Genomic DNA, 21230 nt, shown 5'->3' on the forward strand with positions numbered 1-21230 from the left:
GTGTTCATTTGTCATTCAATCTGTCATGGAACATTTGCGTAGATGTGATTTTCACTAGAATGTTTTAGTTTAGTGTCTTTACAGTTCTCCCCGCTCCAAGTTGCCCCGCTTAGCCACATGGTGGAGTGGTGGGTGATTGTACGTTTTAGTTGTATGTCTAGCCTATCGGAGCAGAGGGATGGATGGATAGGTGCTACGAGTGTCCCCTTTGGAAAGAGGTGTGGGTTGCGCCATGAAGCTCTTGTATTGCCTAATGTTCGACGTATGTTAACAAAGAAAAAAAAACCCACGATGACTTCCCATAACCAAACTTTCTGAACTTTGTCTTTGCAAGCCTCTGTTGTTTGTCGTTTCCCTACTTTTTGTCCACCAATCTTCCATTCGCTGCTTACCAATCTTTACTGCATACATTTTTACTTTCCCCCTGCTCTTGCTGAACCCAAGGGCTTCAAGCAGGCCAATGGTGTGTGTGTGTGTGAAAACTTTTATTGTAATGAGGTCCAGAGGCTTGACTTCTCAAGCCAAGGCGGGCCGCTCCCACGTTGGCACTGTCAGGCCAAGCCTTTCAGCGACATCATGGGCCCCCTGGACTGCCCTTAGTTGGTCCTGAAACAATGCGCTTTGTATCCTTCTCTCCCACTGTGTCCATTCTTCAACGAGGTTGGGGAGAGTCGCAGGACACCCCGCCAGCATATGTCTGATTCCAATGATGCCATTACAATCATTGCAGTCCATCTTAATCTCCCTCTCTGGATATATTTTATTAATGGTGTATAGGCGAGTGGTGCCTAAATCTACTGTTGGGGAGATATTTCACATTCTAGTAAAGCATGCTCTATTGTTTCCCTAGCTTTACCGCAGCAAGCACATGCTTCTTCCTTCTTATATCTTGCTGTATAAGTGCGTGTTCTAAGGCATCCTGAGCTCATTTCAGAAAGTAATAAACTTCCCTTTGAGTTATAATAGATTGTTTCTTTCCTGATATCGTTATTTCCTCTTCAGTAGTTACTCGTAACAGGTTTATTTTACATTGCCGCCACCCACGAGATTATCTCGGCTTCTCTGGCTTTCCGCTTGATGTTCCTTTCGTATTTGCAGTGCCTTCTGGCCGAATTCAGGGTAATGAAACAAAATAAAAGCACCTATAAGTAAAACTTTTATAAGTAAAACGAATACATATAGCTTATTTGTCCATAAAGCATCTAAACATGAACTTGTAATGTGTTACCGGTCCATTTTATCCAGTGGAAAATAAAGCCCCATCTTGGGGAATGCCACGTGATAGCCAGCGAGCTTGCATTTTGCATACAATCTGATCCTTTCTGATGCTAACATGCTGCACAGCGTGCATCACATACTCCCGCGCTGCGAGGTTTTCAAATGGGTCAGCATGCGCACCTTCTAGCAGACATAAGTCTTCATCTGTGCAAATCTATCTTGTAAAGAGCAAGGCAGGCAAGGTGCCTCGATGCACAAGCCAGAGTGGGTGTGTGCATCGACCACCTTGCTAGGAAAAAATGGCAGCAACCTTCTGTTCAGGCAGCTTGTAAGCGGACCGTGTTTCTGACTCTGCCAGCCCGCTTGCAGCTAAGCGGAGGGCGCATGTGCATTCGCGCATCCGCTCCGCTCAGCTGCTTAGCAGAGTGTAAAAACGGCAAACTCTTCTAAAGCAACCACATCTCTTGGCTTCATAAGGCACTATTTGCACTCGGCTAACTCCAAGACAAAATTTCTCGCTTACTTAATTGACTCTGACTCTAGTTTGTGTCTTAATTAATTACTTAATTGACGCTGACTCTAGTTTGTGTCGAGGCCTACCTCGAGCACAAACTCTAGTCTTTTGCAAAATAAGGTTGCTCGCTTCATCACAAGAAACTACTCGCATACATCTGGAGTTACGGAAATCAAATATCAAATTAATTTAGCTCCTCTCAATATACGCAGGCTTCTGACACTATTGTCCTTCTTTCATTTACTCCAACCGGTTATGCCACGTTACTCTAAATATCAGACTAGCTTGTGACGTGTGTCTTGACGGCTTGATCACCAGCTTAAAATCGCACCCATCTTCGCCCACACTAATCCGTTTTTCCACTCACCTCTCCTCCTCGCTATCTGACACGACTCATTTGTACATAATTTGAAGTTGTTCCTAGAAATCTGAACTACCTCTTACCTTGCTGTTCTGTTCCAGTTGCATTTCTTGATGTTCTTATTTAATATGCAATTTTGCTTTCCTGTTTAGTAATCTATACTTAAATTTTTTTCCATTGTTTTGTAATGTGAAACAGCTCATTGTGATAAGTATTTTAGGAACCTTGACCCTTGTCATCACTATGTTTTTTTCACACATTGTATATACCCTGTAATAAGTCATTTTTTTGCACTAATTCATGTTGTTCCAATTCATATTTCTTGTTTAGTTGTGTACTTTTGGTATTTTTTGCTCCTTTCATTGTAATCCCTGTAAGAGTTGGTGTCTGCCATGAAAAGGGTACCTGGCCCATACCATTGTTCGACTCATTCATGCTAAGGATGTTGTTGAAGGGAGGAACTTGTTCTCGTTAAGAATGAGGAGTAGGGGATTTATTTACAATATCTACATGAAGAGTGGAGAACATTACATCTGATCAGTCTAGCATGACTGAGATGCACACTGAACAGCCGAAAATGTCTGCTTAAACACTCTCTGTCCTTACTAGATCCCTAGGCCAGGAAAAGCTGCCATCCAACCTTCATCCAACCAAAGCGTCCAAAGTCGTCGAAGTACCCGCCTTTGAGGGCGAAGGTTCACACACTCTCTTGCACTTTTGTTTTACTGAACACACCAAAATGAGTGGGGCCTCATAGACAGGTGTTGTCACGTTTGACTCAAGCTGGCACGTCTTGGTTCCTGAGCTGACTCTGCAGTTAGCTGCTGAATCTGTCATGACTGTGACTTTTACCAGAGTACATGGGAGAACGCCATAGAACAAACATTTCCAGGAGTTTTCTTGCTCCAATTGGTCCCTGAAGGTGACAGCGAACCAGCTAACAATCCTGTCCGCCAAACGTGTCTAGCCTTACTGGCTCCGAAGGGCTATTCGAAGGGGGCATATTGTTGGCTTCACGAAGCGATTCATTGCAGCGAAGCCAGAAGGTCACTATCCCCGCTAGCCAATCGTAACATCCCCCACCCCTATGCCTCCTGGGCTCTTTAGAGTACTTGAACAAAAAAAAAAGTGTTATGGAAGTTAATATGACCGGTATAAACAGGAGCGTCGCAGCAACACGGACTGCTGCAGACGGCAGCGCCAGGTGTGCTGATGACGTTCTGATCATTATAAGCTGATACTGCTCTTTAGTGCCTTATCCATCTACGTCAAACCACTATGCGTTGCGTGGACCATATCTTGAACGCCGTGTTCTCGTCGCTTTGCCTTGAAGAGCGGGCCCATATCTTGAAAGCGATCTGCGAAAGGGGCAGGGTGCGGTGTGTGCTGAGAGATTTGCGAGCGATCTCGTGGTAGCGACAGGCAGAACAAAGGTAAAGCCACTCGCTGCTGCATGCTCTATCTATATTGTGTGCACTTTTCACTTTGTTTAGTGCTTGAAGGCTGTTCACCTCCGCCGTGGGTTGGCCCAGTATTGCACTATCTCTGGGATCGGCCCACATTTTTATCTTGCGTGATGGACGTTTGGTAAGCATAGAGATGCTTACACATTTAAGAAAATTTTAACACCCAGAACCAGCCAATTGGTACCATGCCAGTATGTTGCAAGTACTTTTATTTGAGTAGGTAGAAAGCCTTTGTAAATAGTTAAATAAAACTTTTGTGGGCTAATGAAAGCAGCTGAGTGAAAATTGCCATACAGTTCTGAACCACATGCAAGAATACATGTATGCAATGCAAACTGTGTGCCTTCCAGTGGTCAATGGGTCTTAGCGCATGCCTTGTGCTTGCCATGAATGCTGATTTTGTCACCGTACCCTGTTAGCATTGCATATAGTAATTCCTTCGATTGGCGTTGACAGCCAGGACGAGACTTTTACTGAGAGAGGCATGCCTGATAATCAGATCGTGGTATTGGCATGTAAAAACGCAGATTTGTTTTGTGTTCTTGTTTAGAGACAAACCAAGTGCCCTTGAAATGCTGCATGCAATGCATTGACTTCAGGCAATCCATTGCATTACTGCAAATATTACTCAATATTTGAAAAGTCTAGTAGATGATCCATCTCAAACTGAATTACTTGCACGTTCACTATTTGTTTCCTATATTTAAGTCTTCTTCTCATACCCCTGCTGAAAACGCTGCGTTGCCCTGAAAGTGTGAAAATACCGCACCTTTGCGCAGTTCACGTAGCCAGGTTTCAGGCAAGTTGAATAGTAGCTAAATGGTGTAAATGGTGTAGTAGAACCACCATTAAGCATGTGTTGGAAGTCCAGTGCTTAAGTTAGAATAAACCACCCGGTTATCTTTTTCCACAGCTACAGTAAACAAAAGCTGAAGCGGCCTTCAAGTGTTAAGTGTGGAAAAAGATGTTTTGCGGCAATGGCTGTGACCGAAGACAACACAGGTATATATGTGGTTTTCCAATTCAAGCACAGAGGCCACGACTTTGAACTGGGTCGTGTTTTTCTGTCCAAGTCGGAATGAGCTGCTATTGCTGGTAAGAAACCACTTTTGCTCTGCTTTATAATACATAAAGAGTGGTTGTTGAGTTTTCAACACCCCAAATACAAGGCAATACTCATGCCAGACCATGCAGTGAACTTGGAGCACATGTTAGTGCGCTTGAAATTCATGATTTCCACATCATTCGAGGCCACCTTTACTGACTGCAGGGCATTATAGTTAATGACATCATAAACATGTTTATCATTTTGCTACATTGTATCAATGCCTGAAGAGTTCAGAGAGAGAGAGAAAAAAGGGAACCGTTCTCCAATTTCACAGTGGTAACAACTACCTTGGCACAGCCAGTGGCCTATATTTGACCTATATGGCTATTCTTATTGCAGGCAACAACTTTAGTTATACTTGTTTGCATCATTTCATGTACCAAGCAGGAAGGTGTAGTCCCTCCTGGTGCACTGTAGGCCACGCAGCAGACTGTGGCTTTTTCTCTTTCTGCTTTATTTTTCAGGCTTGCAGTTAACTGGATTGGTATGACTTATGATCCTAGTGGGATTCAGTGTCTCAAAATAGCAGTAAGCTGGAATAATTTCCACTTGGGATTACTTAAGGTGCATTGTACATAATTATGTCTGCCATTTTGCCGAAACTGATGTGCAAGTATTACAGACATCGATGAAACTGCGACCTCTCACCACTACTGTAGGTCATCCACAACAGATGTGCTTTCCATGTGAAACTTTCATCAGCTCAAGTTGTATTTTACTCTACTATATGTAGGGCTCACAAACCATGTGCCATACTTTCTGGACTATAATTTGAACTGTTGTACAAGTCACCCCCTTTCCCCCTCTTTTCACAACCTTCAAAGAAAAATTATGTGTATATAACTCATTGTATAAGATGCATCTATCTTAACTTGGGTCAGCATCGTGAAATGCGATTGTGCATGTTTATACACTTATCCTAATATGTCGTACTTACCTATTTCAGGGCACTAAACTTCAGTAAAAAAAAAATTTCATGAGCCGCACATTCTAGCAGGTAAAATAAACTGCAAGTACATTGCTGGAGAAAAAGAGTGTCTCATGTTGGTCTTGCATATATAAGTTACACTGTTGTATAATACGCTTGGACGAAAATGAAAAGAATAGTGGCACCTATGGTTTGGAAAATATGGTACCTAAATATTTTGAATGCTCATGAATCAGCTATGTGAATGAAACATGATTGGAACGATCACGATAATTAGGCTTATACCCCTGTCACACGGCAAATCTAATGTCATTTCCAACAAATGACATTTCTTGCGATTAATGTCATTATTGCAGCACGCTGCCACAAGGCGAAAACTGTCATTTGAAAATGATGACAATGACGATAGTAAAAAAAAAAAAGACACGCCTCAAACTCACTTTTGTCCAATAATTATTTTCCAATGTGCTAAATTCCACTAGAATACGTGATCGTTGCTTTCAAACCGTAGCGTTCGATCACGAACTTGTCGACATTGCCAACGAAGTCGAGTCGAGCTAAGGCAAGCAACAGGGCGAAGAGAACGATACTTGCGTCCGCTACATCTGCTAAAGTGGTAAGAGAAGGGCAGTTGCATGTCATCGCCGTTCTGATGTACATGCGAGCTTCTAATATCCTCATTCTTGGTGCGTGCCACAGGTAAACACGCGCACGCTTTTATGCCAAGTCAATTGAAGTGGCCGCGGCCGATGCTCCGGTGAGAACCAACACAACTGCTGCAGCGAAAGCTAAAGACGGCTGTCTGGTCACTGGACTGAGAGTAGTTTTCTGTATTTACGCACGTGATGGACTTTAACGTCGTTAAAGCAATAATTAGGTAATAAAATGGATAGAATAACAGTGATTTTTTGTTAAAACAACAAAGAAGCATGTACTGTTTGCAAAACACTGGTAAACTTGTGGTGTCGAGGATACACATTCAGTTCCAAACTAAAGCAAATGAATTTGGCGAACTCATTTGTTTGTAAATGTCATATACGAAAATGTTCTTATGTTTTACCGTGTGACACTAAAGAAATGGCATTATCAGCAAATGTCATTCGTTGTAAATGACATTAGATTTGCCGTGTGACAGGGGTATTCAGGGTGCCTACCAACCGGGAAAACTGGGAATTCTCAGGGATTTTGAGTAGTCTGGAAAAAGTCAGGGAAAACTCAGGGAATTTGGGCCTCTATCAGGGAAAATTAGCGGCAATTTTATTGAAAGGGTCGAAAGTCGCGGTAATATGCTGGCTCGAGTAGCAGACAGGAATCGTAATGACTCGTCGTTGGCAGGAGGAGTTGCCAGTGTACAGTCAACGAGCGACTTTCCAGATTCCTGATAATTTGGACGGCTTCGCGGCGCCACCTCGTACCCTATAATGTCAACGTATCAGAACGTGTGAAATCTGACGCAAGAACTCCTTGCCGTTAGATTTTCCGGACGTTTTGCCGCGACCGCAGGTTCGAAACGGCATTAATCAAAGGCACCACCGCTGCCGTTTTCATTACTTCGCCGCCTCGAACCGGCACTCGCACGCAGATCCGCTGGCACCCGTTGCCACCACTGCGGCAACGCTAGGCCTAGCTGCTTCGACGTTCGCTACGAAGCTTCTTGCCATTGGGTGCCGAACTTTTTATTGAAAGAATTCGCTGCTGTCAGCAATGGCACGGACTCCACCTTTGTGGTCCTTGCGATTGGCTTAGAAACTTGGAAAACACGGTGTGTTGCATAATGCCGGTTCGTGAAAGTCGGCCACTGTACAGAAATGTTACTCGGTAAAGCTTACGGAAAAGTATTGCAGTGAAGCATAACAAGCGTGGGAAGGGGCGCCACGGAATACAGTATGTATATCTTAATTATGCACGCGGGCACCTGGCATTTCCTGTCACAGTACGAGCACAGGTATGCCTAATATGTGTACCGACAGGCCTTCAGAGCGTTTTCGAACGTGCCTGTGGCGGTTTGAGCCCCTAAGGGCAGTAAATGACACGCATTTATTTTTTTCCAACTGGCCGATTTTTCGGACGTTTTCGCGGCCCCTAGGGAGCTCGAAAAATCGGTCGTGGACTGTGCAACTGATCAAGATGCTTCAAATTGTTCTTGGGGCGAACGAGTGGCGGAAGGCGGACAAGAACAGAAGTGACGTACGCATTGAGGAATAAATGAGAAAGGAAGCTTGTTGCCGCCGTTTTGAAAGAGCTTGAGCTCAAAAAGTAAAGTTTTGGCTGATGCCGAGATGCAGGTGTCCCTCATCCAAACCAAAATACACTCTTTGAAGCAGTGCAACACAACACTCTGGCGTCGTGCGTGGGCTGAGAGTATGTCAGGACTATTGAGGTTGACATACGAGCTGTTGAGAGAGAATCTCAATTGTGACAGAGTTCAGGCCTCATGCCACTGAGGTTGCTATCAGTTGATAGAAATAGCTCATATTAGAAAATATTTGCCTTTGTATGCATCTCCTTTTTATTCGTATTTGATAATGTCTGACCTTATTTGCAATTGTTTTCGAAGACACTTTATTTGCTGTGCATTTTACTAACCCCTGCCGTCTATTCTCTTTTTGAATAACATAAACACTGCTCCTTAGTATTCAAATTGGATTAAGTTGCTTTCTTTTTTCATGTGCTTACTAGAGAGTGACAGCATCAGGCGATATGGTTTCAGCCCGTGTTGATATAAAACAGTTCTGCATCACTCAGGGAAAACCTGGAAAACTTGGGGAATTTCGAAATGTCAACTTGGTAGACACCCTGAGTATTAGACGTGAACTCGTAAAACAGCTTCAAGTGTCCAGTCAGTACTCTACTTGACTGAAATAATACCTTTAACTCAAGAACCCACATGACTGCATAGCCTTCAAAGCATACATTCACAGGTGTGTCTGCTCCGTAAATATGGATGAATTACTGATAAATCAACTATATAAATAATTGCTGACAGTTTTTATATTGACATTAATAAAATTATGTCCATCAATGCAGGCAGTAACAGTGATGTTTATATTTAAGTTAATCTAGAAATGCTGCACGTTTTCGATTGCCGACTCTGTTTTGCCCTTCTATGGTGGCATGCCACTATGGAAGTGGCAATAACTTCTGCTATGGAATGCAATTGGAAAATGAAGTCCTAACTGAAGGATAGAAATTGTAAATAATGGCAATATTTAGTAAAGGAAATAAAAGTGGAAGACATTTTTGCCCTGGGTAGGATATGAACCACAATCTTCACATGTCCAGTCCAGTGCAATGCTTTCACAATGCTTCAGTAATGTCTTTTGTGCGAACAAGGTTACCAACAGTGAAGGATGAAATTGGCAGCCTAGCTGTAAACTTGGTACACACAATAAATTTCTTCACTTACGTACCTGATAACACTGGTGCAGATAATCCCTATGACGGTTTATCAATGACACCAAACATTGAAACACTTAAATATGTAATCTTGCCTCTTCAAATGTAATGTAACCGTGTAGTGTAATTCAGAAATGTAATTTTGCCTCTTCAGCAGCTGAAGGCTGCATAGCACCATGTCCTTGCAAAGAGCTGGCCTAAAAAGAACAAAAATTGCGACAGCTTGAACTATTTAACACCCACCATTGCAAAAGGTTTTTGTAAGTCAATGTAACTCATTATTCAATTAAAGGAATTCTAAATAATGATATTAAAAAATGTTCATCAGTGCCCATTTCACTTCCTTGCGTGCTCGGTAATAGTTATTTATGCTTCAACTAATATACACTTTTTCTCTACTCTCTCAAGACAAGCTGCGAGAAGGCGTGTCCATTGATGCAGTACTGGATAATGTGCGGTCCAACGTGGATGAGACATTGCACCGCATCAACCTGTTAAGCAAGCAGGGTCTCCGCAACATAATGAGGGATGCCAGAGTCTCAAAGACCGAGCGGCTGCATGATAATGACTATGTGAGCGTGCAACTCTGGGTTGAGAGGATGCATAGTGAAAAGGAGAACCCATTGCTCTTCTTTAAACACCAAAAAGTGACATTCTTTTAGAGAAAAAATGAGGACCTTTTGGATGACATATTTTATGCTAGTCATCATGACCACACCACAACAGGAGCTTTTCAAGAGGCTTGGAACTGATCGTGTATGTGTCGATGGAACACATGGAACAGCAGGTGAGCAGTACTATATAAATGCACTAATAATAAAAGCAAAAAAGAGGGAATGCTGTCTGAGAATAATTGCAATAGATATGATGAGTAGTATTCCTTCACACATGATTTTTCTCTTAATTTTTCTCACATTTTTTAATTGATGCAGTTCTCGATTATCAGTAACAGAGAAAGAATGAATTCATCGCTCTGTACACTGGTGATATCATTCCATTGCTACTGTCCACATCGCTACATGCCCTGCATATCCTGTCTGTATTGGCACCACGCAGTTGATAGGTCACATAATATAGCTCTTATCACATTTGTCTTGTGGGGATGCGCGACTGTCGCACGTCCCCTGATATGTTGTTTTTCCTGTATAGCTTCCGTCTCCTGCATTGCGGCTTCGCCGCGGGCCCCAGGCCATGCGAGAGATGGCGCGAGTGTTGCGCTGCCAACGCCGCCTCACGGCAGGGTTACTTGGGGGCGCAAGGGAGAACACGCTTCCTCTTTGGTTCGGGACGGCAAGCAGCGCGGACGTGCCAGGCGTGCGCCGATCCATGCTTCTGCAAGACCGTCTCGTGAGGCCTTATATGACCGTTCGCGTGACCGTACACGCGAACAACCAGGCGTTGGGATCCAGCAAGGGGCGAACATATTCGCTCGCCATCCGGTCACGGTGAGTCGGACTTCCGCGATTTGTCGCGCGCCCATTGGCATGTTTTGTGGATAGCAACTTGGCTAGCAGGCATTGATCAATGAAAGGTGCAATAAATGCCTTTGTGATTGTTTGCACTACTGTATTGTCGTTCCTTTGACCCAAGAGTACGGGATGAGAATCCCACAGTCTAGGGTGCAGAAACAGTGCATTGCACTGTGTATTAGTGCCTTCTGTCAGAGGTACAGCTGTCTCGAGGCTGTTTGGCATACTGAACTGTTTGCCAATTAGGCGAATCACTGATTACTGCTACAGTCAAAGGTGCTTTTTCTTGGCGGCAAGGGGTGGTTCCCTGAGGACTGCAAAAACAAAACATTTAGAAAATCAGGCAGTCCAAAAAAAAATTAATGCATGCCTTTTACTGCCATTTAAAGGGAGGTGCTAGTCGAAAACATAAGAACCTAGAACTATGAAACCCCAGCTGTTTACATTTCAAATGGGTAATTTCAAATACTATATAAACAAGTTTTATGGCAAGTTGCATAGGTTTCGTTCTGTACAACGACAATGTGTAAAACGTCGGCATTCTTGCCCCCACTTTTTTATCTCTAAACTTCCATAATTGCAGACCAGTGATGACGCATAATCCTCCAAATCAACTGCAGAATACTGAAATATGTTACCGAAATTAATACCAAAATCGTTATTCACTGTTATGTTTTAAAAAGTGCATATAAGAAGTGTTAAATTAGAACCTGTGAAACCATTTCAAAATGTTTAGACAACCAGTAAGTGTTTCTTAAGATTTTATCTTACGTACGTAAGTGATGTTGAAGATCAACCCCTCAGTGGTGGTGGTCAAGACAGTTTAGGATTTCAAGCACAAAGTTGTCATTCTGGAGCAGTTTAGGAGCAGAATTTATTTTTCTACTTCGTGTTCCAAAAGTTTTTTTGGAACACTTGGAGTAGTACAGAAGTAATCTAGCCATTTGGTGGAGCTTGTTATTACTGTGCAGTCAGTAAGTGCTGCTCAAGAGTGAAGCAAGACACTCTTGAGACACTCTTAATCAGTGTACTGGCAGACCTTCAGAGCTTTTTTGGACGTGCCTGTGGCGATTTGGGCCCTTAATGGCAGTAAAAGACATGCATTCATTTTTTTTGGACATTGTAGCGGCCCTTAGGGACTCTGAAAAATCGGACTGTACAACTGACCAAAAGGATGCTTCAAATGGTCCATGGGGCGAACACACAGCGGAACGAGGATAAGAATAGGAAGGACCATTGCATTGAGGAATGACTGGGAAAGGAACTGTGCCGCCGCCTCTTTGAAGGAGCTTGAGCTCAAAAAGCGAAGTGTTGGCTTACACTAAGATGCAGGTTACCCACATCCACACCAAAATAAACCTCTTAAAGCAGTGAAATGCAACACTGAAGCATTATGCGCAGTCTGAGAGTATCTCAGGACAGTTGAGGTTGACTTTCCAGTTGCTTGGAGAATCTGATATGTGACAAAGTTCGGGCATAATACCAATGAGCTTGCTATCAGTTGATACAAATAGCTCTATTTGCTTTTGTATGCATCTCTTTTTATTCGCATTTTAAAATGTTTGACTATTTGCTGTGAGCTAGACCACTTTTTTTTTACAGTGAAGCTGTCTATTGCTAAGATCTGGCAGATCGCATCCGCGCATAGACCAACAATTTTTCATACGATGGGCCGATCCCGAAGAAAGTGCAATACCATGCCAACCCGAGGCAGAAGTAAAGCAAGCATTAAGCACTCCCCATATGTGGGCTAATCCCGAAGGTCATGAAATGCCAGTCCAACCTGCAGCGGAGATGAAGCAGGCTTTAAGCACTCCCCACACATGGGCCAATCCCATAGGTAGTGCAATACCAGGCTGACCCGCGGCAGAAGTGCAGTTCACCATTAAGGGGCCCACATACGCAGCTCCGCTGGTCAGCCTTCACAGATTAAAGGGCACCGAGTTTCTTTGGAAGATATTTTAGTAGCTGTGCATTTTACAAACCCCTTGTTTCAGTTTTCTATTTTGAATAAAATAAACACTACTCCTTACTGTTCAAACTGCATTGTTTTTATTTTTTTAACATGCTTACCAGAGAGTGACAGCATCAGGTGACATGGTGTCAGCCCATCTTGACGTGAAACTTGGTGAAAACCTGAAAAAAATCGGGGAATTTGAAAATGTCAACTTGGATACATTGTTCTTCTAAGCATGCAGTATGGCACATAAGCCTGGAGGTTAACGAAGAATCTCGAGAACACGTTAAGGACCGTACAAAGAGCAATGCAATGATAAATGCGGTGTGAATCAGAGAGCAAATAGGGATGGTCGATATTCTAGTAGACATTAAGAGGAAAAAATGAAGCTGGGCAGGCCATGTAATGAATAGGGTAGATAACCAGAGGACCATTAGAGTTGCAGAATGGGCGCCAAGGGAAGGGAAGTTTCGCCAAGGATGACAGAAAACTAGGTGAGATGATGAAATTTGAAAGCACAAGTTCGCATCAGCTAGTGCAAGACAATGATAATTGCAGGGAGGCTCCTTCGTTCTGCATTGAACTTTAAGGTAGGATGATGATGATGGTGAATGCGTGCAACTCTTTAAAAAGAAATTTGGGCCGGAAATAGCTTGCACAGTTCACCAAGACACGAAACCAAATTCGTATGCTTTGCCACTAACACGGATGTATTCCAGCGAAGCTAACTTATGAAAAGCGGCCACCATTGTGTAATCATCTATTTAATTGTTGGAACAGCTTGCGAAACATAGCATGATGTGTTGGAAGGAGCCCCGTAACTTTTTTTTATAGCCGGCTATAATATGCACATGCTGAATTTTTTATAATTAATGCTATGTGATGTGCAAAGTAAGCAGCAATTTTATCCAGTATTAAAACGTACCTTAGTGTAACAGTACAATGAGAGACGTAATCAACAATTTGTATGTATGCACATCTGAGTGCGCATGCATGCGTGCTGTAATCCTTGAAACTGGTGCACTGGTCTTAGTGCAGCTTGGTAGCTCATAGTTTGTGAGGGGATTCGTAATGGCAGTGCTCCACCACGCCACAATGCAGCAGTCAACGCTGATGGTGTGTCCACACGCCGGACGGCTCGGTGCAAATCTGTGCCACGGACGCTTAATCCGCCGCCCGTCTTGCTGCGAAGCCCATCCAGACGACGGACGGACTGAGCAGACGACCGCGCCGGAAAAATAAACATGGCGACACCACCCGAAGCGACTGCCGTCCGCCTCGAACCTGTCAAGTCGTCGTCGTCCACTGTGTGACCCGTAATTTTCAAACTGAGGCTTGTATTTGGTTTATATTTGTGCCCAGAAGCTTCGACAGCAATCTATTCGTGATGAGTGGGCACCGTTTCCGAAAGAGATACTCAGATTCTCTGCGTGTAGGCTTAGAGTGGCTGTATGGCTGAACATGGCCTCGACGATGTTGTGGCGGCCCGGGCGGATCTCAGTGGACGTAAGTTATTATGATTGCTTGTTTCTACTCACTCTAGATGGCGCCATCGGTGTAACAAAGACTTTGTCATACGTGTTTTTCACTCTGAATGAAAATGGCAATCGAAAGGAAACAACGGTTGGCCGCAATGGCTGTCGTTTTGTCCGAATTGGATGATGACGAGTGCTTGTTTCATCGAAAGAGGTCTTGTTACGCTCTCGTGTCCGCGTAATCGGTGAGAGCCATGTCCCACAACGCGGCGAACTGCTCCACGAGATGTAAGAACAAAGTTACCTCATCCACTCAGGTTCATTTCAGTCGCTCTTGTGCGAATCGCACGCTCGCGAACAGACACGAATGGTGTCAGCAGCGATGAAGCTGTTTCAGAAAGATCCCAAAGCCGCGCTTGTTGCCAGACTGTAGAGCATGCTAGGCTAAATCCGCAGCATTTGACTCCCAAAATCCGGATGCGAAAAATAGCACGGCATTTGTTGTCCGTGGGGGTCGCGGATGACGCGCGGACGGCACAAATTCGTGACGCGTAGTCACGTGATGCGCCGTCCGTCGTGTAGATCCACCATGAAGAGAGGAAATGCTAATCTTACGGACGCTGCACATTTTTTTATTTATTTATTTATTTATTTATTTAGAAAACACCTTACAGGCCCTGTCGGGTATTGAGTAAGGGGGGCAATGTAACAAAGAACTGTTAAGTACAATGGAAACAACTCAAAAATAAACCTAAGACAACTGTACAGTGGCTGAACTAAAAACAAAACAAAGCACAGCATGATCAAGCATAGCAGATATATAAAAGGAAGGAGATTATGTAAAAAGCACGCACAGGCGTTCACGAAATATTTTACGATCAGTTATCGTGACGATATCATCGGGAAGACCATTCCAGTGGGATATGCCACGAGGTACAGCAGATAAATTGAAAGCAGTGGTTTTACCGAAAATGCGCTAGAAGCTAAAATGATTATGTAATCTTGAGGACGTAGGGACGGGGGTTTCGAGGGGTAATATGCATGGCTTATCGGAATGAACATATTTGTGAAATAGACAGAGCAAAGCAATCTTCCGGCGGATGTCTAGGGGCTGTAAAGAAATATTGAGCTTGATCTGCGTTATACTTGACTTTCGATCAAAATTCCGAGTTATATGTCGGGCAGCTCTGTTCTGGATGCGTTCCAGCATGGTTATTGAATATTCTTGGTGTGGTGACCATACAGCTGATGCAAATTCTAATTGCCGGCGTACAAATGTCAGGTATGCTAATTTACGCATGTCAGCAGATGAATTTTGCAAGTTGCGCCTCAGAAAGCCAAGGGTTTTAGATGCAGTTGCGCAAATTGTAGTGATATGCGGAGACCAAGAAAGGTTACTAGTGAGGTTTACACAAGGTATTTGTAAGTAGTGGTACGTGACAGGTTCGTGTTATTTATGGTGTATGTGAATATGGAGCTAGTGCGCTTGCGTGAGAACGATATATTATTACATTTGTAAGGGTTAAGAGACATTTTCCATATATTACACCAGTCGGTAATAATGTGAAGGTCATGCTGCAAGGCAGTATGATCGTTAATAGAATTAATTTGTCGGTAAACAACGCAATCGTCGGCGAACAGTCGTATGCCGGAGGAAATGTTTGAAGGTAGGTCGTTAATAAATATTAGGAAAAGCAGAGGCCCTAACACACTCCCCTGTGGTACACCAGACGTGACCTCAGTGACAGGAGAAGGAGAAAAAGTTTCTAAGCCAAGAAAGGGTTAGTGAGTCGATACCTAGATGAGATATTTTAGAAATGAGCCAGCAATGGGCAACGCGATCAAATGCTTTTGAAAAGTCCAGGAAAATGGCGTCTATTTGTTGACTGTTGTTCATACTGCTATGTAGATCGGTGGTAAATTCTAGTAACTGTGTTTCACAAGATAGACCTTTCCTGAAGCCATGCTGTTTCTGAAAGAAAAAGTTATTTTTTTCTAGGTGCGCGTAAATGTGCGAGGCGATTATGTGTTCAAATAGTTTGCATGACACAGATGTTAGCGATATTGGGCGATAGTTTTCAGGCCTATGTCTATCTCCAGTTTTAAAAATGGGGAAACCTTCGCAATCTTCCACTCAACGGGCAAGACACCAGACAACAAGGACTGCTTAAAGATATGATATAGGATGACACTTGAAGTAGATACTGTGTTTTTTAATAGCTTAGTGTTAATATTGTCAATACCACAAGCAGATGTGGTTTTAAGTCCGTTAATGAGGCTAACAATGCCTTCAGTTGAGATATTTATGGGTGCCATAAATGGGTAATCGTAATCCGGAACCACTGGAATATCGGAATGGTCTTCCCTTGTAAAAACAAAAGAAAAATATGCATTAAATAGTGATGAACATTCCCCGTCTGAAAGAGGTGGTTGTTTGTCGTCTAGCAGAGAAATATCAGAAGTGTGACCGGGTATTAACGGTTGCCAAAATTTTTGCGGATTAGTCTTCAGGAGAGAAGGTAAGTCGTGAGCGAAGTACTTGTCTTTAGAAGTGCGTAAGGCTAAAGTGTACTCACTAAGGAAATTTTTGTACTTGCTCCATGAGGACTCTCCCGATTTATAGCATTGCGGTACAGACGTTTTTTTTTTTATTACGTAGTGTTCGAAGTTTTTTATTGAACCATGGTTTAGATTTGTCGTTCGCTGCCGAAACGTACGGAATATATTTGTCTTTGTAAAGTATCCAGTTTTCGTTAACGGAACGTTGGGAAAAAGACGGAAAGAATGAGTCACTGTTGATGAAAATGTGGTTAGCTTTGTTGTAATCCCGAATTTTTTTATGTTGAAACCCAGTGAATAACATGGGAATTCGGAGCGTCAGCTGAAGCAGCTTATGGTCACTGAAACCGTCAGAAATTAACACAGGACACACGGTTTCAGGTGCGGTAGTTAGTGCCAAATCTAAGAGGTTATTGTCACGGGTGGGTTGATTGATTACCTGAGAAAGATTTAAGTCCAAGGTTAATTCAATGAAATCGGTTGCGTGCTTGCACGACGATGACAAGCATGGCCAATTGATTTGGGGAAAATTGAAATCGCCAAGCAGATAAACATAACTACCGTATTTACTCGCATAATGATCGCACTTTTTTTGTCAGAAAAATTGAAGCAAATTCAGGGGTGCGATCATTACGCAAGTTAAATTTCCCGGGAAAAAAAAAATTTTTTTTTTCGTCCGCGTTTGCTGCGGGATGCAAGATTGCGGGTGCGGGACACCAAAACAGAAATGGCGGCTAGCGGAGCGAGCCGAACGCGATTTTTTTTTTTCTTCTCGTGAGTACATTACGTGCATTGAAACAGTTTCTTCCGTATTAGTGATGAATAATATCGTTAATATCGGCAAGTTTGTGGCAATAACGTAGCCATGTCCACTTTGAGGGGACAGAAATAGGTGGGCGCGCTTAGCTGCCAGTGACAGAAACACATGACGGGCATGCTGCGGAAACTGCGGCATCTGTCTTCACTACTTTCCGCTAATGGTGGGCGAATATCTTAGCTGTGTTACAAGCGTCGGCGTATGAATAGGGTACACTTTTAACGTATCAGAGTAAACGTGGCTACTATCATTGCCGCGCGCGATTTGTTGCGTGCTCACGAGTGCAAAAGCAGATGAAAAGAATCGAAATGCGCCTTTATTGTTTTTGTTGACATCAGCCATTATAAAGCCAACCCATAATAAAGGCAAGTTTGGTTGTACCTCATTTTGTCATGGAAGTAATGAAATGAGGCATCTACTTAAGAATGTTTAGTGCGTGCAGGCCGCTTGGCTTGTCTTGAAGAGTCGTTCGCGTAGCATTCGACAGGTGGTAAGCGCGATCATTATTCGCTAGACTTAGCACACGACATATCGCTGCGGCAAGTTCGGGGTGCGATCATTACGCGGGAAATAAAAAAAATCAAATTTTGACGACAAATTTTAGGGGTGCGATCATTACGCGAGTGCGATCATTATGCGAGTAAATACGGTAGTTGAACATTTCTGCATGGCAGTGACAATGCTTTCGCGTAGTTTATCAACAAATGGAAGGGACACTTCAGGTGGGCGGTAACAGACACCAACTAATATGTTTCCACAAATGGTTTGACAGGTAGCCCAGATAATCTCAAGTGATGATGAGGTGTCAACTTCATAAGAAGAAATCCTTTTATATATTGCAAGTAAGACACCACCGCCCTTTTTATCATTGTGGTCATGCCGATAAATGCTGAATATGTCACTTTCTATAAAACTTTCACTATCTGAAACATCGTGGTGTAGCCATGTTTCTGTTAGAGCTAGAACGTCGGGTTTGCTATCTTCTATAAAGGAACAAAATATATCGCGCTTATTTAGTATGCTGCGTATGTTAGTTTACGATATTGTGAGCAAACGAGATGATTCAGTAGAAGAGGGAAGTTTAGGGACCTGCGCCCCCGTAGATTTCTTTAGCTATCTGTTACATAATACAACGGTGTCTCTATCAACATCGTACATGTATTCCTTGTTGTTAATGCGCATCTTGTCAAGTGAAAGTTTGCAGGGTTTGTCCTGTGCTCTTGCATATTCTAACAGCTTTTTTCTTGCTAAGCGAGTGCTTGGCGCGAAATCCTCGCGGACAGATCAGCGGGAGCCTTTTAGCTTCCTTGCAGAAGCCAAAATATTCTGTTTGTCTTTAAATGTGACCAGCTTAGCGATTATTGGCCTGCATTTGTCATGAGCGAATCGACCAATTCTGTGCACTCGTTCAAACTGGTCGCTTGATAAAGTAAGCCCCAGCCTTTCAGCGCAGAGTTTGACGACGTTTTGCTCTGAAGTCGTCCAATCTTCACCGGACTCATCGCTGATGCCAAAAAACAGTAAATTTGATCTACGTAGTCTGTTTTCGGCGTCCTCGCACCTTGAAGCTATGGTTTTTAACTGGTGTGAAAATGACTGGATGCCGTCAGGTATGTCTGTCCCAAAGGTTTCACGTAGGCTAAGGGTGGACTTGAGAGTGGCGACTCTGTCCTTAAGGCATTTCACCTCAACGTCTGTGGCGTCCTGCTTCTCTTTTATCCCCTTAAGCTCCACCAAAATTGCAGTTTGGCCTGCTGCTATCCTGCGTACAATGTCTAAAACAGAATCTTCAGGTCCAGGATTAAGTTCGACATCCCCAGACAGCATCAACCGCAACAAGTCGCACAAAGCAGCAGAGTGCGCGTTTGACACTGTCATAGAGCTCAATCGGGCACGACACCGCTATTAGACAGCGATTATTGCACTTATAGCCACTGGTATTGTCCAGGTAACTAACCTGTAACAACAGAAGCGGGGAGCGTCCCATTGTCGTAGCGGCGTCGTGCCCAGCAGAGAGCAGTTGTGGCGGGCTTTTATATTGCGCGCCGGATCCGATGTTCATGCTGGTGCATTGCCCGCGTTGCCAGGTGATGATTCCGTCATCCGCCAAAGCTGGTGCCGCATGCCACGTAGGCGCTCCCTCGTTCTGCGGTAGATCGACGATACCATTGTTGACAGGGCTCGGCCAAGGGGACCACGCATGCGCGTCCAAGGTACGTGACACACCCACGGAGCCAAGTTCCAGAATGACGGGAGGCCGGCAGGTCAGCCCGAGCAGGAGGAACTGTTACAACAGAAGCGGTGAGCGTCCCATTGTCGTAGCAGCGTCGGCTCAACATGCTCAACAGGCCAATGAGAGTGCTGACACGTGAGCTTGAAGCTCGCCAGATCCATCTAACAATTTGTGCGTCGTACATGACAGCATAATCAACATTTAATCATCGATTTATTTCAACTACCATGTACGTCGACGTTGCTTCTTTAGTGCTGATACTTTGTTGACCCCCCCCCCCTTCTTCAAGGATACTTCTGACAGTGAAAAATAACACTGAATGTCCACATCAACAGGAACGGGCATAAGATGCAACCATTTTCGACCTTTTTAACAGAAGCTTGTATTGCCTCACTGGTGTCGGTGTTACCGTGCGAAAAAACCCAAGCTGCGCAAAAATAGAAATTGCTTATCAGGCTGCGGATTCGAACCACCGACCTCCGGATCGCGAGACCACCACGCTAACAGATTCAGCCACTGTCAGTTCATCAAACGCTGCCTTTAAGATGGGTAAGTAGAAGCAGCGCAAGGCATGAGCCAATCACGGGCATCCCCTTCTTCCGGAGGAGGGAAAGGGTGTGTTCGCGTGTTTGCTCGCCCGACACCCGCAGTTTCCCACACCAGTTCAGGCCCAGCAGTCAGATGGGGAGGCCGCGTTTGGTCTGTTCTGCCAAAGAGCAGGCTGCATTGAAGGAATGGCAGTGGGAGCAGGCCACGTGTTGTGCGTTTGGCCAAAGAACAGGCAGTGTTTGATTGATGCCACCGGGAACTCATTCTAGATGGGGTCGACGTTGACGTGCCGCCCTCGCCGTGAGGCGTTACAAAGAGCCTCAGATCCCAAGCTTCGCTTGCACCCCGCTTCCCAGCAGTGGAAGGGCAGTAACTTTTTTGGCCTCCATCCTTGTGTCATAGTCCAAGCATGCTCTTGCTAAATAGAATCATTCTTGGCAACTAAAGGTTAGTGTTTAAGTGCAATTAAAGCTCCTCATTGGAACAGTCTCCAGGACTTCAGAATTTCACAATAAGTAGAATACCATTTTGTTGGTAAGTACCACGGCAGAGATAGTGACCTATAGGTAGATACTGAAAGAGCCAGTATTCAGTAAAAACTTATAAATGTAAAAAAATTTGGCCTAGTCTAATTTAGAGTAATTGGCAAAGATACCTGTTTTTGCAGTCTTATACTAGTGAAGGTTTAGCACTACAGGACTGTGCCAGTTCCATTCCAACTACATCTGCCCAATTGATGCCATTATAGATTAACATTACTGAATATATTCTGCAATCACATTATTTATTCATAAATTACACTTGCGCAGGTAACATGCATGTACTGTCAAGAAGAGTAGATATGAGAGATTATACAGCTCGCAACGCACTGCAAAAATGAAAGGTCACAAAGCAAATATGTTCTCGTTAAAGAAGCATAACATTATCTGCAATGTTGTTAGAACTTCAAAAATAAGTTTTTTGTTCAAAGGCACAACTAGTAAACAACTATAGTAAGAATTTCATTTAAAGTTGGAGAAATAGTACAACTCTTGGCATTCTGGGGAGTTAAAAAGAGTGGAATTAAGAAATCTCAACTTTGTCAAGTAGGAATGAAATGGAGGGCCCGCCCCATTTTGCAACTTTACTGTGGACCAGTGTATGCCAACATGGGAAGTAAGAAAAGAAATTTGGGTATTTC

At 43.6% G+C, this 21230-nt stretch overlaps 1 protein-coding gene and 1 long non-coding RNA gene across 22 annotated transcripts in view; one reads left to right on the forward strand and one right to left on the reverse strand.

The window, feature by feature from the left end:
- Positions 1-10552, forward strand: part of LOC139049456 (uncharacterized) — a 37440-nt gene extending 26888 nt beyond the window's left edge. Inside the window, exons 3-4 of one of the 2 annotated variants that reach the window (XR_011508318.1) lie at positions 4473-9778; positions 10141-10552. This is a non-coding gene — a long non-coding RNA (uncharacterized lncRNA). Of the gene's footprint in view, positions 1-4472 lie in introns of both variants that reach the window. The other variant, XR_011508317.1, reaches the window with a different exon arrangement.
- LOC139049453 (uncharacterized) overlaps positions 2565-21230 on the reverse strand; it is a 49928-nt gene continuing 31262 nt past the window's right edge. For 14 of the 20 annotated variants that reach the window (XR_011508304.1, XR_011508302.1, XR_011508303.1 and 11 more), the window contains 3 exons: positions 19226-19552; positions 12534-12596; positions 2565-3451 (listed from right to left, as the gene is read on the reverse strand). Coding sequence is in view for 7 of the 20 variants with exons in the window: in XM_070524890.1 (XP_070380991.1) it covers positions 12564-12596; positions 19226-19552 (360 nt within the window). In the remaining 13 variants the exon portion in view is untranslated. Of the gene's footprint in view, positions 3452-10607; positions 10775-12243; positions 12597-19225; positions 19553-21230 lie in introns of those variants that run through there. The other 6 variants (XR_011508309.1, XR_011508310.1, XM_070524892.1 and 3 more) reach the window with 4 other exon arrangements.

Source organism: Dermacentor albipictus, chromosome 9, assembly GCF_038994185.2.
Source record: "Dermacentor albipictus isolate Rhodes 1998 colony chromosome 9, USDA_Dalb.pri_finalv2, whole genome shotgun sequence".
NCBI lineage: Eukaryota > Metazoa > Arthropoda > Arachnida > Ixodida > Ixodidae > Dermacentor > Dermacentor albipictus.